Source organism: Sebastes umbrosus, chromosome 14 (genome assembly GCF_015220745.1).
Source record: "Sebastes umbrosus isolate fSebUmb1 chromosome 14, fSebUmb1.pri, whole genome shotgun sequence".
Taxonomy (NCBI): domain Eukaryota; kingdom Metazoa; phylum Chordata; class Actinopteri; order Perciformes; family Sebastidae; genus Sebastes; species Sebastes umbrosus.
Window position 1 is genome coordinate 29,743,181 of NC_051282.1, and position 22,647 is coordinate 29,765,827.

General features: G+C 42.6%; 1 protein-coding gene across 1 annotated transcript in view; it reads left to right on the forward strand.

Moving 5' to 3' along the window:
• Positions 1 to 285: 285 nt before the first annotated feature.
• LOC119501138 (trinucleotide repeat-containing gene 6C protein-like) overlaps positions 286 to 22,647 on the forward strand; it is a 61,516-nt gene continuing 39,154 nt past the window's right edge. The window contains 3 exon segments of the mRNA XM_037791275.1: positions 286 to 377; positions 9,581 to 9,685; positions 11,629 to 11,650. Of these exon segments, the coding sequence (XP_037647203.1) occupies positions 9,623 to 9,685; positions 11,629 to 11,650 (85 nt within the window). The 5' untranslated portion in view covers positions 286 to 377; positions 9,581 to 9,622.

Below are 22,647 nucleotides of genomic sequence, written 5' to 3' on the forward strand. Positions count from 1 at the left end.
ACTGCAGGCTGAAATGCTGTTATATGTTATATACAGCTGACTTCTCACATGTAGTCTGTTGATACTTGAATACTTTCTTTTTAGCTGTATATTATGTTCTGAATCAGAGGAGGAGGATGCTCACAGCTGCAGAGAGAGAGGGGAGTGATGGAGGGGCTGCAGTTGTCATGGAAACAGGAGGAGGAGGAGGAGGAGGAGGAGGAGAGGAGGAGCGTCTGGAAGTGGGACCAGTTTGTTTTGTTATTGAAGGTCACGTGTGAAGGTGAAGCTCCTCCTCCGTTAGCACCGATTCAACCGAGCTGCTGCTCCGGTCACTTACTACAAAATGGCTGCAGAGGCTCCGCCGCCGCCGACGAGAACCTCCTGAACGCTTCATGGTAGGATTATTATATTTAACCTCCTTTATAGACGCACCTTTCAGCACCACACAGCTGCACCTTTACGCGCGTCGCACTATTGGAAACATGCGCAGCTTTTGGAGTAACATTACGCGCAGCTGGAGCAGAGAAGAGAGATTTACTGCTCAATGTTTTCTTCTTCTAGTGCTCTTCATCGGCTGCTTATTTTTCTAGTCTGTGCATGACTTTAGCACGGATGTTTTCTCTTTTAACCTGGACTATAGTTGGGTTTAACCCAGCTTCGCTTCCATAATGATTCAAGGGCACCCCTGTGTTTCTGCTTGTTGAGTATTTGCAGACTTGGCAGACTGTATTGCTGTTGCACTGATGGATATTATTGTTGCACAGAACATGCACGGTGCTGCTGCTGCTGCAGACTGAGCTGGATCTAACATGCATCACCTGACAGGCATGCAGGCAGTAAACAGATTAGCAAGCTGACTTTACCTACTTTACGCATGCGTGCACCACATTATGGTCCAGTTTCATTTACTGAGACTGTTTTCCCCATGCATCCTCTTTATCCATTCTGCTACTTTTTACACAGCCTTTCATTGTATTGACATAACCTTGGAATTGTTGCTTAATATTTTATAAACTGCATGCATGCATTGGATTATCTAACTTGTCAGTCCATACATACTTTTTGAGCTGTGCAAACCTTGATTTGCTTCCTGTATTCCCTTCATTCACCATAGAGACCAACATCATTGCCCGCCTCCTGCTGTATAGCTCCTGCAGTGGCACACACACACACACACACACACACTCACTCACTCCTAAAAGGAGGAAACTGTGTGTGTGTGTGTGTGTGTGTCCAGACTGGGAATGCCAGCAGCACCCTGATGCATGTAGAGGGCAGGCTGACGTCAGCTGTGAGGCCCGCTGCTTTTACTAATGTGTGTTAGAGAGTCCCTAATTTGGGTCTGGGCCTGGCAAGGGATGAAGGGATGGAGGGGAACGGAGGGGTGTTGGATAGGTGGGGGTCTTTTCTGTCCCCTGCCGGGTCAGGGGGCCCCCAGTCAGCAGCAGCAGCACCCAAGCCTCTGAAAAGCGTCAGTGTTGTATTCACAGAGAGGCGCCAAAGGGGGCTTGATAACAAAAACAGGCCACTAAATACGGTGATTACTATGAGGGCTTATAGGTCACAGCCTCACTTTCAGTTCAAACCGCTCGATGGCTCTTTTTTGCTCATTGCTGGACTACGAGAGGGCTGAGGGCGGTGGGGGGGCGTTTTGCCAGATTGTGTCATTTTGGTTTCGGAGGATTGTTTTGGTGTCATGATGTCATGATCGGATGCTGAGCTGGAGTCCTCGGTGGGAATGATGAGCTTGCATTCTGCAGAAAAGCAGTTTATTGCTGTCAAAGAAATACATGTCTGTCTTGGTTTTTGAATGCTGGACAGGTAGTTGCTATATTTTTGTACAGATTACTTCGCAGTGAGTGCAACTATCAGTTTTAATTCTAATTCTCTGCAATGGATTGTCAAACTCTTTTAGATAAATGCTATTTTAAACTATTATTATGATGAGATCACGCTTATTTTATCATGACTATTCATTGATTTTAGGGACAACAGATTCACATTTAAATCAAGAGAATAATAAATAAATGTATTATTATTATTATTATTAAGAGATGATCACTTCTATGTTGTGCTACATTTCTGTTAATGTACAAATATTTGCATAAAAAGAAAAAAACTTTAAATAAGGTTCTTCTTCACCTGAATTCAGTGCATTTTCATTTTGCTCATCTACTTTCTGTTTATATACAGTATATTATTACTCTTCTGCTTTGGACTGCAACATTCAGGAAAAAGCTCCCCAAAAGAAGTGAAACCAAAACACCCCCCCCCCCCCCACCTGGTGGCTGGCTGTTTAGTTTAGTTTAGGAAGCGCTTGATTTGATACAACTTTTAAACGTCAATATCACAGTCGATCATGTTCATTTAAATGTGCGAAGCTAAAATTGTGATTGTAATTAAAGGTAGGGTCAACGATGTTGTAAAGCTAGCATAATTTGAAACTAGCATCGCCTCAGGAACTCCGTCTAAACACCCCCCCCCCCTCGGGGCTCCTTCCAAGGCAACAGCCCCCCCACACACACACACACATGCACGAGCACCGCCGCATCGTAACTACTTCACCGCCACAGAGCGGAGAGAGGACCTCAACTCAACACTACCTCATGACCAGTAACCGTGGCAGTGCTACTGCAGGGCTGAGCTTTCTCTTCCATTCTCCAGGAAACGTTTGGCGGCGACACGCTTTGAGTTCAGGCTGGTGCACGCCAAGGGTACAGAACGAGCAGGGAGGCAGGGAGGCATCTGATTGGTTCTTTCCAAGCGGACCGCGAGGCAGTGATTGGTAGAGGTTTTTACAGGATTACAGCAGCTACAGATGACGGCTCTTTACCGCTCCTTTTTCAGAGCTCATCAGTAATGGATCGCTGTCGGGGGGTAAAGACCATTTCAACCAATAGAACAAATAGTGTCTACTGGAGAACATCGTCAACCCTTCCTTTTAATATTTGATTAATTGTGCAACAAACAACCTACGATCAGTTCTTCTTCGCTGCTCTAAAACAGTAGTTGCCGGTGGCGGCCATGATACATCCGGGGCAACAGCACGGTGAAGGCTACTGTTTTGGAGCGGCGAGGAAAAATTGATTTCCAGTTAAACAATGTGATTGTTTTCTGGGTTAATAATGGTATCGGATCGGTGCATAGACCGGCGTACTCGCCGATACCTGATCCTGAATTTTGGGCAGTATCGGACACATTCGCGGCATCGCAGCTCAGAGTTCTATGAGATCTCCACGTACAGCTCCAGTGTTACTGTAAGCCTCCACACAAAGGCTTGATTTGGTTCAATTTATGAAGACAACTGTGGAAACTGTGAGAAAAGCGACGTGATTAGAGTTCAAAAAGGCATTTCTTTGATCTCCCGGACCAATAAATTGTCAGCCGGGCTCGTGAAAGCCTCGTTCCCATTACTTTTGGAGCAGACGACTGACATTGGGACTGGAGGCTTTTGCTTTTGGAGTGTGTCCATACAAGTTATTTTAGGGCCTGCTCAGAGTGCCAGGAGTGCAGCATAAGTTTCTCTTTTTCCTTGTCGTTAGCTCGGGTCAGAAAGCATTAACGTGACCACACTGAGAATAGCTGCAAGTACTTTAGAGGGTGCAATCCTCTTTGCAGAGCACAAGGACGTTGTTAGCGCTTACCTAGCAGTTTTTAAACCTTCACACGACGTGGACGGTAGTAGCCGACTGACTCATTGGGCCTTTTGTTTTGTTTTTGTGGTGCTTTTCGAAAACCCAGATTCACTGTACACATTGCACATCAGATATTTTTCAGAGCTGTGTTGCTTTAAAGTGCGATTGCGCAGAAGAGCAGAAGGAGCTGCACAGTCTGCCATACTAGCTGTGGCGGCGGCTGCTGCTGCTGTGGTTGCTAGCGAGCGTTCTCCCAAGGGCTCGCCGTGCTCTTGTTTGGCTCGCAGCGATGGCATTCCTGGCTCTGTGCCCAGCGACTGCCGTCTAGCACCCCTTCCCCCATCTCTCACACATGCACACACAGACCAGCCCCATCATTCGTAACCCCCCCGCCCCTCATCTTCATCGCTCCAATGTGGGGCAGCTCGGCATTTACATGTCCACTATTCACCTTGCACACTCTCCTTCTCTCCAAGCTCCACTCACTTTTCTACACATTTCACTCTCCTGCTTTTATCAGGCCGTCCTCGGTCTCTCCCCGGTCCGACTGTGTTTATATTTCTCTTCCTTTTCGCCGTCCTCTTGCATCAGAGTGAGTGTCTGGTTTTAAGAGGGACACCAGGCTCTAATCCTGTTGTTCTGACAGGAGGGTGTAATTCCACAACAGAGCTGAGCTCATTGACCTACGTCCTTCATATCCACACGAGCTGTGCTTCCCCGTTACAGACGGCTGCTCATGATGTAGCTCAGCACGCTGCTGTGAGTAAACCTCTAATGAAAGCTGCAGCGTTGTAGCCTCCTCTGTGTGATTATATTTACTTATAGAATGGACTTTATAGTATCATTATTAATAATGGTGTAACGATACGTTTTTACAACGATACCATATGAATCACTTTCCAGGGTTCTGATACGATGCCAAAAGTTCAATCAGTGTGACTGTGAAATAAATAGCTGGATACTGGACAGAGCAGGTCAGGATTCCTCAAAGTGTTTCTTGTAAGGGAATCAGGAATTAATTAATTATGGATATAAACAAGTAAACACAACGATTAATGGCAAATACATACACCTTTTATTAGAAAATAATAAAATGTGCAACTGCAGGACCTGCTGATTCAGCTCTTTAGATACAAAGCAGTGCAATATTTAATGGAAAAAATAAATAAATCAAGTTAAATGAACAGTGGTTTAACCTGCTGCTTCTTTCCTCATTTCCAATATAAAAGCTAGAGCAATAATATTGGCGTCTCGGTATCGAGGACGTCTCCAAAATGTTTCCACACGCTGGACCTCAAACACGGCTTGAACATCTCTCGCTCGTCTGACTCTTCCTCGGCATCGGACATCCTTCGGTTTGTCATCGTCTTTCTGAGATTGGCACTGCTGGCGCACGTCGATGACGTCATACACAGGGAGCGTGAACTGGAGTAACGTTTAACATTTCTTCACTATTAAAAGTGCTAAATAATACATATAACATAATAATAATAATAATAATAATATACATACAATATACATGTCGTGCTTAAGTACAAGGTGCAAATTCTTCGTATCGGTACAATAGATTGTTTACTTTGCAAATAGATTTTATATCGATATACGTCCCCCGTGAAGGAAAACTTGCCGAGTACCTATCGATGTAGTTGGATCGTAGGAATATAAATTTATGCATCGATGTAGTAGATGAATCGTTACACCACTAATTATTAATGTTCTTATCTACATTTGATAAAAAGGAAATGGCTTTATCTTCAAAAGAAATAATGTTATGTAAAGTTATGTCTTATGCCTGATCACATAGTGCCATTATATTTCCAGAGATGCTGCAGGAAGTACCATTCCTGCATTCTCAACCAGCACAGTCCAAGCAGGGACACACATCTGTCCAAGCCAGGCAGATGTTTGGAAATGACCCGGCGGCTCTCATTGAGAGAGACTCCCTCTGTCCTGCTCGGGGACCCGGTGTTTCTTAAACTGAAATCATTCTGACGCTTTGCCCGGCGCTCGCTCCCCTCTTCATCCGGGTCAGAAGGCCGACAGCGGCTCACATTAACTGGAGCATCTCTCTTATCCTCTGATCCTACATGACACAAGCCCCACTGATGCCTTTGAAAGGAGCAGCACCGGCTATATTTAGCACGGCAGCTGCACTGGCAGGTTCCATATCCAGCGTCTCCGGGGTAAAAATAAGCGTTTTATGATGAGAATTAGGTGTGGATAGATAGGTGTGTGGATAGATAGGTGTGTGGAGGCGGTGTGTTGTTGTTATGTTTGTGTCGCAAGTTCCAACAACCTAATCTCACGCAATCTGGACCACAGTCCAGTTAGGAAGACGCTGTATTTATCATGCAGCTTCTTTTCATTGCTGCTCGTTTGAACCGCCAGGCCCCGGAGTGCTGCAGGATTGGCTCCATTCAGTTTTCAGCTCCTGCAAACATTGAAGGCATGTGTGCTGAGCTAGCCAGGAGGTCCAGCATGCGAGCGAGCGATATTGTCTAAAAATATATATATATATATATACAGCTAATTTGTTATAGTTGATCCTTACTGATTGCATTTCCTATTTTTAAAAAGTTTGTATAAAAACAAATAATGTGTCAAAGCTGCTGGGCAAAATATTCAGGTCAAACTGAAGTAAGTAGACACAGCAGGTTGCTTTCTGTTTGCTTTTCTTTGTATATTTGGATGCTAGCACTGGTAGATGACTTTGTTGTTGAACTGTTCTGTTCATTCAGAACAGCCATGGTGCTGTTTTGACATATATATATTATATATTAAATCATTTGTTGCTATAGCTGGGTACAGTTCATCTTCATCATTGTCATGTAGAGATGCACTTGTCAGGTTTCTGGGTGGATTCCAGTTGCCTATTTATTATTTATTTATTTCAGTGCAGTGTTAAAGACGATATAAAGGACAGATGAAGAAACATGGTGGGGTCTGATCTTTGCTGCGAACAGGAGGCTTCCCCCGTCGCGATCCTTCGCCACCTGTTTGCTTGCCTCTCAGTCTGAGAGCAAAGGTGACCGTGGCCTCTGGGAGCTCCTGTTCACGAAGCACTGCTGCACGCTTTGCAAGATCAGATTGGAAAAAAATAGTCTGCACAGTCAACAATATACTGTAGGGATACCACGGTGCAAGAAAATTATTATTGTTTTTTTAAATTTATGAAACACTTTCAGACCAGTTGTAACCGAAGCAAAATGCACATTAATGTGCAGTGAATATGCACCATTACAATTCTGAACATCAACATTACACATGTGTAAGATCATTACTCACAGGGTCTAATAACAATATATTAATGTTGTCTGACATATTTACATATTTACAAGGACGGAGGAAATTGCACTGACACATATTGATTACTTTTACATTTTAAACCAGTCACAACTTGTTGTATTTTAACCCCTAAGCTCAACCTTTATCAATAATAGTAGCTCCTTTCAGCCATATAGAAAACATAGAAATCTAACTTAGAAACCGTTTGCATTAATCGTCTTGATTGGGAATCTCTCCACCAACACAGCTGGAAGTTCTCGCTAAGTTGGCCTGTGCTACAGAAAATGCTGACTTCTTGTAAACAAATAAAGCAGACTAGATATTCCCAACATATGTCCAGTATAATCCAATATGGTCTCTTCTTATTCATTTGTGGCACTGTCTTAGAAATGGTCCTAAAGACATGTCACTGAATTGAGATGATCGATCTAGGGTTTTTATTTAGGTGGCAGCCTAGTGATTTCTTTAAATGCTGGGGAAGGTTGTTTCTGCTTTCTTACTTTCTTACTTTCTTATTTTCTTTATGAAAGTGAAGAAAATATTGTTGTCATCCTACAATTATTTGAGAGACGTCACACTACTCTGGTGTCGGTAAAAAAAACAATGATTTGATTCATCATAACATAGTTAAATGTAAGCTCGGTTGAATTCTCTTACCACCGTGGTGGGTGGTTTCTAACGTTTTATAAATGGTCTAACCCTAACCTTTATTACATTTGCTACCGAGGTCAAGAAAGATCAGTCAGGGCAGCGAAAAAAATGACATAGTTGGGGCATGAGCAAGAATATTATTCTCCAAAATGAATCAAATTTTTGAGCGGCTTAACATGCTCAGAAACGAATGACAATTTGCACATGAATCACAAGTGGTGTGACAAAATAGCTCGATAGCGCCCCCTTTTGAGTAGCCCCGGCGACGTGTTTCACCTAGATGTATGAAGTTTGGTAAGTATATGCAACATGTTGAGACGTAAAAAAAAGCCTCTTAGAGGTATACCATAAACCCAACAGGAAGTCGGCCATTTTTTTCATATTTAGGTCGTTTTGTTTTTTTTACCATTTCCAGGCGCTGTACTTTAACAAACTCCTCCTAGAGATTTAACCCGATTGACTTCCAATTTGATCAGCACAATCTTAAGACCTTTGTAATGAAAAGTTGTTAAAATCTTGACTTTTAATGAAACAACGTTGACGTGGCGTAGACAAACTGTTGTAACTGTACTTGGTCCAATCTGCCCCAAACTTAACCTACTTCATAGCAGTCCAAGCCTCATAGCGCCACCTACTGGCAACAGGAAGTCAGCGTTATGTGACAGACATCATCCGACATCATGTAATTTACATTGTGTGGTCTACACCTGATAATGAGCAACACAGTGCATGTTTAACGTGTGTTCTCTAGCGCCATGTAGTGGACATAGGAAGTGGCGCAAAATTTGCAATCTGTCATTTCCTGTGCCGTTCAATCCACGCAGGAAATAACGTTTAACTTGTGCGTTCAGTGTCTGATGGTCACAGAAATGTACGGGTGTTTCATCCGCTGCTTGCAGCTTTATCTTTTGTTTTTGTTTGTTTTCTGGCTGTTGAACTTGAACATGACATCATCCAAGCCCTGACTCAATAATTATGCAATTATAAGCTCAGATTTGTGTCTTTAGTGTTTGATGCTTGTCCATCTTTCTTCTTCTTGTGTTTCTAATTCCATTATCGAACCTCCACAATCAAACTGATTTCAGCGCAGTGCTTTCAGGGCGCTGTCTGTCTGTCTGTCTCCACCTGACTGCTCAGCGGGGCCTCGGGGAGCCTTGTTGCCAGGCGATGGCACACACGCCGCCGTCGCCTGCAGCAGCGTAGGCATGGCAGGAGAAAAGGCTGATGGGTTTTAATTTCACATTGAAGGTTCAAGGAACTTGATTCTTATTTATGTATTTTTGTCCGGCTAGTTCCTCTTCCCCTCAGTCCTTAAAACCCCAGCTTTTATTTATTTGTTTTTCTGTGTAGCGGATTAGGATGGATAAAGCTCTCGTCTCAGCTGGATGCACTTGCACATGAATCTACGGGGTGTTGTCAGGTGGTTTCCAGCTCGAGTGTCTGTTGTGAACTCTTTTCCCTCTCAGGGCTGAGTAGAGAAGGTGTAGGCTGTTAGCAGGTCGGTGTGGAGACTTTGTCAACAGATGAATGGTGGGAATAAAGTCGTCTACGACCCAGAATACTGACATGTATTGTTTTTCTGTGGTCTGCCCACACATTACTGGTAGTTGCGTTGGGATCTGTTGCCCTGGCTGGGTGTGCAGACTAAAGAACGGGGGCCTCGTCTCATAGGCCTCCACTATACTAGACCTGCAAGGCCTATTTTAATGGTTTCCAGAGCCGACCCCACAGACCACCAAACCAAAACACACACACACACACATGCACAGTTCGTACGGTTGAAAACATTGCAAAGTGCAAAACAAAACCCACATTCTTCTGTCTGGTGGTTGTGTTACTATTACACACGTGATCTTATGTGTTACAACAGCAGCCATTGATTGTACCTCAGAGAGCAACAACTGAACAATGCAGCCGAGTAATTGTACGTAAATCACTTTTGCAGGTGTTCACCTGAGTACCTTTCTCCTCAGTTGGTGATTGGGTTAAAACCATGTCCGTCTCTCTCTCTCTTTTTTGTATTTAAGCTGTGAGAAGAAGCAAAAAACACACGAGAAGAGAACCATTTGATGGAAGATAAGAAAAAGAAAAAACAAGAAGAGAAGAAAAAGAAAGAAGCTGCTCAGAAAAAGGTAAGCCCTCTCATTTGACACACACACGTGCACTCACCTTTTAGCTTTGATTGCCTCTGCTCGACCGTTTAATCAAATGCAAAGAAGCAAAGAGATACAGTCCGTACTTCCACTTCATTTTTCCTCAATCAATCATCTGAGTCTATACTATTTGAAATGTGAGGTGGTGCACATCGAAGCACAGGTCTCCAGTAGGGCTGTAGCTAACCATTATTTTCACTGTCGATTACTTTATTAGTTGTTTGGTCACTATATTAACATTTAAAGGGGACATATCGTGCTCATTTTCAGGTTCATACTCGTATTTTGGGTTTCTACTAGAACATGTTTACATACTTTAATGTTTTAAAAAAAACTTTATTTTCCTCATACTGTCTGCTTGAACATACCTGAATCTACCCCACTGTCTGAAACGCTCCGTTTTAGTGCATTTCAATGGAATTGCAACAGAATTGCGTTGCTAGGCAACAACTTGGTCCATGTTTACTTCCTGGGACACATTTAGAATGTTTACATTTAAAAATTTGAAATGGTCTAAATATTGTACATTTGTGACATCAGAAATGTACAGAAATCCTGATGGCTTGTTTCAAAAGCTCAGTTTCTGAATACGGGCTGTGTGTATTGCTCTGTGGATTAAGTGTTTCAATACTTTCACAGTATTTATATAGAACTTAAACCTGCTTTATAATATAAAAGCTGTGAAAATGTCACTTTTTACAATATGGGACCTTTAAGAAGCTGGAATCACAGATTTTTGATGTTTTTTCTTAAAAAATAAATCGATTATCAAAGTAGTTGGCTATTAAATTAATAGTTGACAACTAATTGCTTAATCGTTGCAGCTCTAGACTCCAGTAAGCTCAGGTGTTTTTGCTGAAGTCCCATCACATCGAGCACATGCACTTCAGGGATGTGACGATGAGGACATTTTCCCACCGGTTAATAAACTTGTGACAACACCGGAGTTACCGGTTACACCGGACATTTCACAAGAAACTATGACGGTCAATATGTGTAGAGCTCTTACTTTGATCTTTAACGTCGGGTGGCGGTGCTGCGAGGCCGCAGGTTTCCACCCAGCACCGCTTCGCTTTTCGTTTCGACACCAAATTCTCCACCATCGTCTTGTCTGTCAACTCTCTCTCGCTCCGTGTGTGAAATGTGACTCCTGCTACTCTGAGCTGAGACTCCGTACGACACTTTCTCTGTCAGATTGTAGCGTCCGTTGTCCGACTATGTGTTGATAACACGGCGCTGATACGCAAAAACAAACTAAATGGGTTTTATTTCTGTAAAAAAGGCAAAACAACGGTGGGGGCGGTGGGTACGTAATGTACACCGGTAACACCGACTACCGCGGTGAGTCTAATGCACATGCATTTTTGTCATGTGCATTTCCACAGGAAGCATTAACCAGAACTTTATGTACGTAGCTGTCATCTTTGTCTTCACCCTGCAAACTCCCACCTCCACCCCTCCTCTACCCGACGTTTTCCCTCAGTGGCTCATCTGTTTTCAGTGTTTGCCTGCTGCTCTCAGTAACACATTTCATGTCTACTTGACCCCTTCTTGTCAGTGCCGGTGAAAGTATGTTCATGTATGTTCCTTAAAGGAGCATTTGTATTATCTATTTTACTCCCTCTCAGCCACGAGCCCAGTGAACCCGTTCACCCCGTCGAGCAGCAGGAACGAACATGAACCTTTTAGCATTTCAATAGATGAGCAAAAGCAGCCCCTGAACATTTTGTTCCGATTGGCCCTGGCTAGTTGCTCCAGCACTGTCGTGCAGCTGGAGAGCCAGCCAATGCGACTCAGATGTTGATGGCACATTAACATTTAAGCCCACATTTTTCACTGATAAAAATATGCTTATTGCCTCATTATAAATTGAGTCTTCTCTCTGTTACTGATATTTGTTTTTTCTCTTTTTTTCCCCCCAGGCCACAGAACAGAGAACCAAAGGTGAGTTGTGGCTTCTTGTATTAAACTTGTTTATTCTGCCACCCATAAAAACAGGTACCTCAACTTCTTTATTTATTTATTTATTTTTCATGCAAATGTGAATCTTCCTTTGCTTTGTGTTAACATGCTGCGCATGCATTTACACAAAGTTCCTCAGTGCAGACAAAATGTAGACGAATCCGGCCAACGCTTTGTGTACTGCGGTGGCAAGACGTAGTGACTCTACTGTCTGCTAACAGTGTTAACTGGTGACTTTCAGCCAAAAGCGTCCGTGGTTGCTCATAGAAACCTACATAACTGGTCGACGTAGATGATAAACGCAGATGAGTATGTATACGAGGACACAGCTGCCGTTGCTACGAGCAACCACGATGCGTTCAGCTGGAAGTCACCAGTTAACACGGTTAACAGACAATTTGTTCGTGTTTTGTTTGTGATGCCGACCGATTAATGATGTTTAAGTTGTCATCATTAGGTTGACCCAGTTAGAGCAACTAACGTTATATTTTACATTACACAGTTAGTTGTTGGCTACGTTAGCAGTGTTAACTTCGACTGATGTTACTTGTTTCACCATGTTAGGCTAACGTCAGGCAGCTGAGAGAAGCTCAGGTTCTTCCTGAACTCCGAGACATCGTTGTCAAAAGTAACGTTGCAAAGAAAGTAAAGGTAAAAGTAGAAAATAGTACACTTCTTAGGACATTCAAACGCGTACGTATTGAAGGGAGACGCCGCCGCAGTAACGGCGACTTGTCTACTTCCCTGTATTCATGTATACTTTACCAGGTTTGTCTGCCATGAACCTTGCGATGAGTTTGTGATGTTTTCAAACAGTAGGGAGACTTATTGTGTGTTAAATTATGTATCCTCCTAATTGGAATCGGATAGGATTGCTTTTTTTTTGCCTCAGAGCCTCAATTTGGATCTGAAGCATTAGCTTTTATTATAGTGAAACATCTCTAACTGAGAACATTAGCGTCGGCAGCCAGGTGGTCCGTACTACCTGAGCCAAAATGGAGGCCAGGTGCCCGTACAAGACTAATAAGGAGCATGGGGATGGTGCAGCTGCTCCTCGGGCCTCCCCGTGGGCTCCTCGGGCGTACCTAGGAGGCTAGAGGTGAGGAGAAACCTCAGAAGAGGAGAAAACAAATGTGGAAAAAGAGAAGCGAATAGAGTTGACTGAAAGGTGACTTCTGAAGGGAAAGCTTAGCTTGCACGATTTGAACTGGTGCTCTGTGGGCAGCTGCAGACCCGCTCTTCGCTCTCGTCTCCCCGAGCCAGTGCTCCTCTAATGACCAGAGAGAGGCGGGTAGACGGCGTTTGGACAGCCAGTTAGCCCGGGAGCAGATCTCCTGGTCGAGATGAGCCGGCAGATGGGAGAGGGACTTAATGTCTCGCGAGGGACGGGGCCAGGGTTGAAATCTGATTAGAACTTCTGGCAGACTTTGGCCTTAATGGCAGCGAGAGAATGGACACCTAATCACAGTGCGAGTGTCTCTGTGCCCAAAGCTGTGTTCAGGCAAATGTGTTTTTGTGTGAGGCCAATTCTGTTTAGATCAGTAAAAAGGAGTTTCTCCTCTTCTGGCTGCACACAACTGTGAGCTCTCCATCGTCGAGGGTCAGCGCTTTGACCTCCCACTTCCTCCCTGAAGGATGAGTTAATGAGACTGTAATGTCACAGAGGTGCCCCCCCACCCCACACCCTTTATTCCTCTTGTCTGAGTCACTTCCAGCCCCTCACAGTTTGCTGCACTAATGAATGTGATCTGTGTCTCGTATCTACTTTGTGTTGTTTCACAGCATCCACAAATTGACCTATATACTGTACTAAGGCTTTTCTCCCCATTTTCAAACCAGGCTGTGATATGCACAACTATTTTATTGGCTGCTGCTCATAATGGCAACATGCCATGACCTCATTTTACTGTGGTCTTCACCCCCTTAAATGTCACGTTTGACTTTTTAGTGTATTCTGTATTTAGTCAGTCTGAAATTAACTTTTTTCGCAGCTGGCCACTGTGGCAGACAATTTTTTTTTTCTTATCTGCCACTTTTGAAATCTCTGCCCTAAATGAAGGAATAACATTTTAGATCTGATGTCATTGTTTGATATATTTTACATAAAAAACATTGTGTGCATTGTAAATTACAGTGTTTGAATTACACCGTAGCTTCTGGCGGAGCCCTATTTTTCGGGGGGGGGGGAATGTACACAGTACTATACTGTACGTTGTTATTGTCATCTATAGTGGTTATTTGCATAAAAACACAATTTAAATTATTATGAATATCTAAATATTTGCTTTGATTAAAAAAATCTAGAGCTAGTGTTATGAAGTTAAACAGGTTATAATTCCCTCTCTATTATCTATTTTATATTGATGTGAAAACATCTCCTTCAACATCAAGTTTCTCGCCAATAACTTAATTTTATGAGATTACATTTGAACACATCATCATAACGTTGTAATTAACCTTCAGCCAATAGTCATTTTTACTGAGTAGAGCTTGAACGTCTCATAATAATAACTCAATGGCACCTCCGTTAACGTTAGTAGCTCTGTTATTTAACCAGTCAGGACTGTGCTGCTAACGTTACTAACTCTCCTCCTGCTGATTACAACACAGATTTGTTGTTCACAGTGAAGCTTTATCATGGTCTTTATCTGCGTCCCCTCAGGTTTAGTAGCACCACGCTTTAACAAACTGAACAGAATATTTATGAATATTATTGTGATGCTAGTGTTGTGACTTTTTTGCTATTTTTAATGGATCATTCACCATAAAAACAATAAATTGTCAAAAAAATAATCACATTTTTGACATATTGAGTGACTAATCAACTAAGAGAGGCAGATTGTGTCTGCTGCTAATGAAGGGTACACTGGGAGCTAATTAGGAGAACAGGGCTTAGCGCGTAGGTTGAATAAACAGGCATCCGTACACAGGAGATCTCCAGGAAGACCCTGAGCACCATAGTAACACTACACCACCTCCTGTCTAGTCTAGCAGAGAGGCCCACTCTGGGACCAGCAGGAGGGAGAAAAGGGAGCAGAAGAAGAAGGTGGGCTGTGAAGGAAAGACATGGGAAGAATTGTTGCAGTTACATTTGTGCAAAAACTGCTAAAACACGGAGCCTTCGGTCGGTTTGAGAGAGAGAGAGCTAGAAAAGGGCATGCGAGAGCAAAAAAGAAACAGACGGAGCCATGTGAAACTGTGAGAATGTACGGCAGTTTCCTGTTTGCCGGCACAGCTGAGGGGGCCCTTTGTAGGATACTCCTACTGGCTCACTTCACACACACACACACACACACACACACACACACACACACACACTCTACCAGTCCCCTTATATGACACCAGCAGCAGATGTACATTGTGTGCTTGTGCAGACACATGTAGTTTTATTCATATTGGCTAGTTTTACAATGCTACTCTCACTAAGGTTGTCCTCGACCAAAGAAATTCTCAATTTACTAACACTCATACAATTTTGTCGACTAATTTATTAGTTGATTTAATTGATCTGATTGAGATCTGTAAAACTGAGTTGCTCCACAAAAGCATCACTTTAAATCTGGTGTTTACCAGAGATGTGCTCATAAGTTTCTTTAAGTCATTCAGCATGAAAAAAGCATAAAAAAATGACTAAACGATTAAAGAAATCTTAGTCGACTAAGACCAAAACGACCGATTAGTTGACTAATCGACTGTAGATTCTGCGTTTTTTCACATTAAACTCAGTGAAATTACAGTTGAGTTCGACCAAAGCACACTTTGATTGTTGGAAAGAGTAACGACGACGGTCCGAGTGCCATTCTAGTTAGTTAATCATCCAAAATGGCCTTTAAAGGGACTCTATGTAAGAATCAGAAATTGCTTGTTAGCAGTGACTCCTGTGGCCGTTAAGTCAACGACAGTCAGCGTCCTGTTGCTTGCGCTTGTGCTCGCACTACGTAGACGCGAGCGAGCATCGGTCAAAACAGTGAGGCGACACACACGAGACTGAACCTGATTGACAGCTAAAACCACAACATCACTGTATATTTCAAATGCATGGCAGTAATGTTAGCTTATACCTGTCCAGTAGGAATTGTGCCAGCTCTAGTTTTCCCCTCAACATCGGTCACATTCCTGTTTTGACTTCCTTGGACTTTGTGTTGGAGTCTGAGTTGTTTGTGGCGGGGGCTGGTCGTTTGTTGGCGTTAGCGGACTCCATTTCTAATCGAACGTTAGCTGTGGTTGCACACTGTTAGTCCTGGAAATAAAGGCACTCGTGAGCGTGCATGACGTCACATTCGTTGGATTTTACCCGGAATAAACGTCCCGCATTCTTCACATGAAAAGGCTGATAGAGGAAACCCAGAAAGTCGTGGAGGGTCTCATTTTTTAAGTTAGGTTACAACCTGTTCACACAAAAAAATTATCAAATGTGTGTTACCTACAGTACCTTTAACATAAATCAAACATCAAAAGTGGTCTATTTTTGTTCATAAATTAATAATTTACCCAAAAATCTATTTTTTTTTTATTTTAAAAAGTAATTTAATGTTTGTTTTTTATTTATAATTTGCATGTTTGTTTTGATTTCGATGTTAATGCAGCTAAGTTTTTATTTGTAAAAGTAGCATTTGGTCCAAAAATGAATTCATGTTTATTTCTGATTTATGACTAGAACAACTTGACACACAGTGCTGAGCAGCATCTCATATTAATCTCCAGGTTTCCAGCTTTCAGATGATTTACCTCACTTCTATGTGACATCTACTGTTGACCTGCTATCTCCCCCTAAAGACCCCCTGGACCCCCCTAAAAAGGACAAAAACAGGTCTATTGTGGGTCTCAAGGGGTTAAAACCTGCATATGAATAAAGGCTACTAAGGGCACAGACCAGCCCTCCTCAAAAATAAGAGTGTAATGGTACTAATTATTGGCCCCATCATGGCTGTTGCGTATCGCAGCAGAGGCCTTTCTGCCATCGACAAGCTGCACTAGAGTTAATTTCTGAGGGTTAATTAGCTGTTGTGTTTCAGTTCATGCTGTGCTGTTTTCCTCCCTATAAAAAAGCGGGGCACAACATACATACACACATCAAGGCGCATGCATTTACATAGCGCAATAAAAGATAACATTATTATAAAGTAGTGTCGCGGCAGTAATTTCATAACAGATTAATTTACCGTTTCACGTTCGCTTAATTACGCCCAGCGCTTTGTGTTGGAGAGTCATAAATTGCGGTGTGATCAGGGGGGAATTTATAGCAGCGTGGCGCTTGGCATCGTCACCGCCTCTCTTCTACACGTCTTATCTCAAGGAGCGCGGCTTAAATGGATGCAGCGGAGGAGAGGATGATAAACCGCGTTTTAAAGAGCAGCAGGGCTGGATTGTGCTGTTGTGGAGTGTTGCACTATAAATAAAAGCTTATCGTCATTAAACGTCTTCTCAGGGTAGAAAGTGATCTGAAGGCTCACACAGATGTTAAAGAGTTAAGTTATAGTCTGCTGCGTCTGAATGATGGACGATCTGTTTTCTCTTTTTACTAAAACACGGAGGTTAGTGGGTCAGAAATGTGTTTATGTTACGTTAGAAGTTGTGAATTAAAGGCTGTTGTGAGGATTTCTGGAGCCGTGATGTGGTGGGATGTTATGTTGGTTATGGGCAGAGAGAAGTTAGGTTGCACGGGGCAAATATGTGGTTATACAGAAAAATGTCTAAGAATATATGTTGGACAAAAATGACTATAAAAGGGTCAGAGAGTTTCCCTACTTAGAATTTGCTGAGTTAGATGTGTTAGGGCTGCTTGATGACTATATAGAGATCACGATTATTTAACATGATTACTCATTGACTATGGAAACATCATGTATTTAGAAAGACAATTCTGTAAATGCATCAATCTGGTGACCTTTGAGAGCTAAATTAAGAGTCTAGGGGCGATTTCATATTGGGTACGATTGATCCGTACCGTGCCCAAGTACACTTGCATCATCATCCACGTGTATTTGTTTATGTTGAGATCAGCTGTTCTAGTACGGAGCATTCACACTAAACAAACAAACTGGACTTTTGGGGTCAAGTGTAGTCCGATCCGGGCCCGGGTCCCTGATGTGAAAGCACCCTAGATCTTTTTGAAGAACCTCGTCCTTGTAAACAATTTAATCATAAACTAATTGGTTGTATAGATATGACTGGTGATAACACCAAAAAAAAGATGTGCACCCAGAAAGCATGATAAATGAGACGGGGTCCGTGTTTCAAGACGGGTCGGATGGGTTCGCCAACGTCGTTGCACTGAGGTCAGTCCGCCCCCGTTGACAGGGCTCCAGAGTGCAACTGTTTGGGTTGCATATGCAAGCAGAAATCTGTTGAGTGCGACTAAATATTTTCATTGGGCACACCGGTGCGCTTGACTGGTGAACTCGCTATCGACGCGTCCAGGGGACCCACCCCATTTTATCCCTGATAATTCTACATTGTTAACAAACAATTCCTTGTTGATTCAGTAAAGATGAGTATTAAGCGAATGGTTAATTCTAACGTTTTCATGATGTGTTCAAATGACATCTTGTAAAATGTTGTTTGAAGATGTTCACAGCAATATTAGAGAGGGAAATATGACCAGTTTAACTAACCAGTATGCAAACGGTAACGCTTAAAATGTATTATTGCAGCGCCAAAGGGTGTGGTGAAAAATTTCGGTACCAGTACAACCAATGTCAAATTTGAATCTGGAGCCCTGATTGACAGTCGTGCAGGGAGCATGGAGCTCCGTCCCGCAATGAGCACTGAGCGGAGAGGTCCGGGCGAGGGGTGCTGTAAAGCGCCACCTTCAACCTGGGCCTTTCCAAGCCGACCTAGAGCCGGTCGTGGCGCACCACTTCAGAGGAAAGAAGCCCGGCGAGTAAGGCTGCACAATTATCGAAATTTCATCAAAATCGCAATATAGCCTACTGCAATTTTCAAATCACAATATTTGTTAAAGGTGAAATGTGTGTCAAAATACCATTTAATATTAAATATCGTGGTGCTGCAGAGATGTCCTGACCTACACATCTTATTCTACAAACTAAAGAAAACATCTTTGTTTGGCACAGATCCCCGCGAAAATCACACCATAATCATTTTAATATGTTTTTCATTGAAAATTGGAAAATAATCGTTCCCTCTAATATCGCAAATCATATCGCAATTGCAATATACCTACCGGCGAGGGCCAGTTCCCACGAGGGGATCCTCCCATGTGGCTGCTACCAAGTGGCCGTCCCTGACTTGCCAAGCAAGGCGAAAACGCAACGCTGTTAACAAAAGTTGTACGCTGGATTTATAACACCATAATCATTTTATGTATCTTGTTTTCATAATCATTGTAAGCCAAAATCACAATTGGATTAATTGCACGGCCTTGAGATGTGTGTGACATTTCTCTCTGAGAAAAAACTTGGTGCAGCTTCTGTATGAACTTGTTATATTGCAGTTTCAATCATTTGTCAATGAATTGTGTCGCTCCAGCGGGCGCTACTGCCCGGGTCAGGAGGACAGGACGTTCCACTCTCTTTCACACTTCACTTCCTCTAAATCATAACAGACAGAAGAATCTGGTGTGCCTGCAGCTGTTGGCACAAAAGGCCAGGGACAGGGGGAGTGATGAGTCCAGGGAAGCTGTCTGTCTGTCTGTCTGTCTGTCTGTCTTCCATCTGTCTTCTGAGAGCAGCGGGTAACACAGGCAACCGTCCTCTAATATGTCATCCAACTCTTATGTTGACGTTTCTACATGTTGAGAACAGTTCTGGCTGGAAACACGAGAGTGATTGTCGCTCAGTGAGAGTAACTTACAGTATATTACACCACTCAGGTGTACAATTATGCTGCTGCACCATTCAGATATCTAGTTACTGTCTGATAAACGCTCTGACCTATATAGCCTTCACACTGTGCCGTCAGACATCAAGTGCTTTTAAACAGCGTTTCTGTCAGTGTTGAATGTGATGCAGCGAGGGAGGGTTTTCCCTCTTAACTACAGCGTCATATTTATTCACTTCTAATTAAGCCCTTTAATCTTGTCTCTTGTGAGTCTCGCTGCTGCTGCTCACATTTTAAAGCCCACAGGAGGAAGAGAGAGATGGAGAAACCTCTAAAGACACGCCTCCCTTCCTCGCTCGTGATTCGCTGACACTCTTTCTGCCGCCTCCTCTGTAATAGACGTCTGATAAGGATCTAGTAATTTCCATGTTTCCTTTTTGGCTTCAGTTAGAGTAGCGTGCCGTGACACTCTGGTAGCAACACCAGATATACGATATACACTTGAAATACAGTGCGCTAAAGAGAAGGCATGCATCATAGAGAATCTGTCAAACTTGGATACACATGAATGAAACTTAAGAATCTTAAGAAAAAGGATTCTTGAGTTTATATATGTGGGTTTTCATTTAGTATGGGCATCCTCCAGATTTCATATCTCTGTTGAACTTTGTTCTGTTGCACCTAGGGATGGGACCATGCAGGATTTTTATCGCAGATCACGATAAATTACACTGGCTATATTCTAAACCACTTACTAGACTAGTAGTACAACCTCATACTATACTAGTAGTACAACCTCATACTATACTAGTAGTACAACCTCATACTATACTAGTAGTACATACTGATTTGGCCAACATGTCGCATATAGTATGAGAACAAAAGTAAAATCTCCAGTATGCCAAAAATACCCGGATGTCGTACTGATTTGGAAAAAATCTCCGCTATGCATCGGACCAGTCTACCTCTCCTACTGTATCCCACAATGCAAAGCACTGGAACGCTATAGGCTACGGTTAAAACAAGGAGCCAAAAACGGCTCGTTTTTTTTACGTTTTTCGTAGCTATTTCATCACTAAATTCACTTCTGAGAATTTTTGAGGCGAGAAATCAACCGTGTATGTTTTGAATATTGACAGTTTTACAATATTAGATGGCGAATAGAACATTTGCTGTAATGTTTTCGGAGTTTAGAAGCTCCACAAACTGCCGTGACAGCTAGCTAGCACCTACCGGGGTCGATGCCTCGCCAGCTGGGCGGTCACGCTCACAGACCGCTATGAGCTGGCTGGAGCTCTCTAGAGACCGGTCTGTAGACGAGGGGATTTTATTTCCTTGTTGACGGATAGTTTTGTTTAAATATCACAACACAAATGTTCCATTATATGTTAACAGGAACCTGTTTATCTGCCTTTTTGAAGTTGAAAGGCTCCACAATCGGCGTAGCTCGCTCGCTTGCTTGCCAGCCGGCCGGTGACGCTCACCGAGCGGCTACAGAGCAGCAGAGTGGCGAGGCAAGAGGAGAGGGAAAGAGCCGCCTCTGACGTGGCAGAGAGATTCCTGCTGAGACAACATATTACTCTAATATCTGGAGGGAGATCAGTCCACTGTTTTGTTGCTGTAACTGAAAAAGCAGTTTGAGTAAATGTTGTGGATCAATATTTTATATTTCCCGTCTCCCCTCGTTGATGATCCTGTTCGTCTGACTTCACTATGAGCTGTTAGAATAAATAGTTTGAACCTGTTTAAATACATCTCTTTAACTGTTTCATACTACTGAGGAACGCAGTATGTACTATGTACCGTATACTGCGTTTGTCAGTAGTATGTAGTAGGCGGTTTAAACTACAGCCCATGTCTATAAAACGATGAAACACTGTTGTTTGACAGGAGCCAGCGAGCCTGCCTGGTACTGTAGAGACATGCATCCTACTGGACGTTGAGCAACACGGTACAGAGGAACAATACGTTCTTTGGGTAGTTTGTAAAAGCTTCATTCAGGCCATAACTCAGCTGATTAAAAGCTCAGCCACGGGAAAGCTTATAATCACTAACAAACTGAACCTTTGCATGTGTATACTCCGTCTCAGAGAGCAAGGCAATGAATGGAAAGCAGAGTCAGCATGGTGCTGTTATTAAACCTCTAGGTAGACGTGCACTGATAGTATTGGAATCGGCAGTGATCCATCTCACAAGCTCTTTTACTCAGGTCCACATTTAAACTGTGCCGGTATCACTTGTTAAACGGCATGCTCTCTGCACAATATCATTTTTCCCAGCAAGAGGAAAATGCCTCCTGTTTTGAAAATGTTAAATACATGCTCATATGAGCAGCACCTTTTGTTTAGAAAAATCTAGAGCTCGATTAGTCGTCAACTATTAAATTAATCGCCAACTATTTTTGATTAATTAGTTTGAGTTTTAAAGAAAAAAAAGGTCAGAATGATCTGATTCCTGCTGCTTAAATGTTTATATTTTCTGGTTTCTTTCCTCCTTTATGACAGTAAACTGAATATCTTTGAGTTGTGGACAAAACAAGACATTTGAGGACGTCATCTCGGACTTTGGGAAACACTTTTTTACCACTTTCTGACATTTTATAGACCAAAGAACTGATCGATTAATCGAGAAAATCATCGACAGATTAATCGACAATGAAATTAGTTGCAGCCGTAGATAAATCCCTGGCCAAGCAGGGTCTTCTGTTTTACTGTCATGTTGTTAATAAGCTTTAAGGCAACTTCAGTTTATTATCAGTGATGATATCAGTTGATATTTTAAGACCCGTGTGCAATCAATCAATATTGTGTAATTTGATGACATTTCATGTTGTTGTTTTTTTACAATAGGTCCATACAAGGCAAGTTTTGATCAGATTTCTATAACGCTTTTCAAAGTTTTCAAAGAAGCTTTACATACTGTAGAATAAAAAAATAGTAAACTATTTTATACAGACAGAAAAAGATAAGAATAACTAAAAGAAGGGTACTTTAAATGGTACTTGCAGGGGGCCAGTCTACCTGTGAAAGTATACGGTTCGTTCGAGTGATCGTCTCTTCAAGGTCATGTGGCTTGTTTTTCTTCATTCATCCGAGAGGGAGACAGAAGGGGAGCATCAATGCTCTCCCTTTTTTTCCACCTACATTCATCTCTCTAATATCTTCCCAGACAACCTCCCCCCCCACACCACCACCACC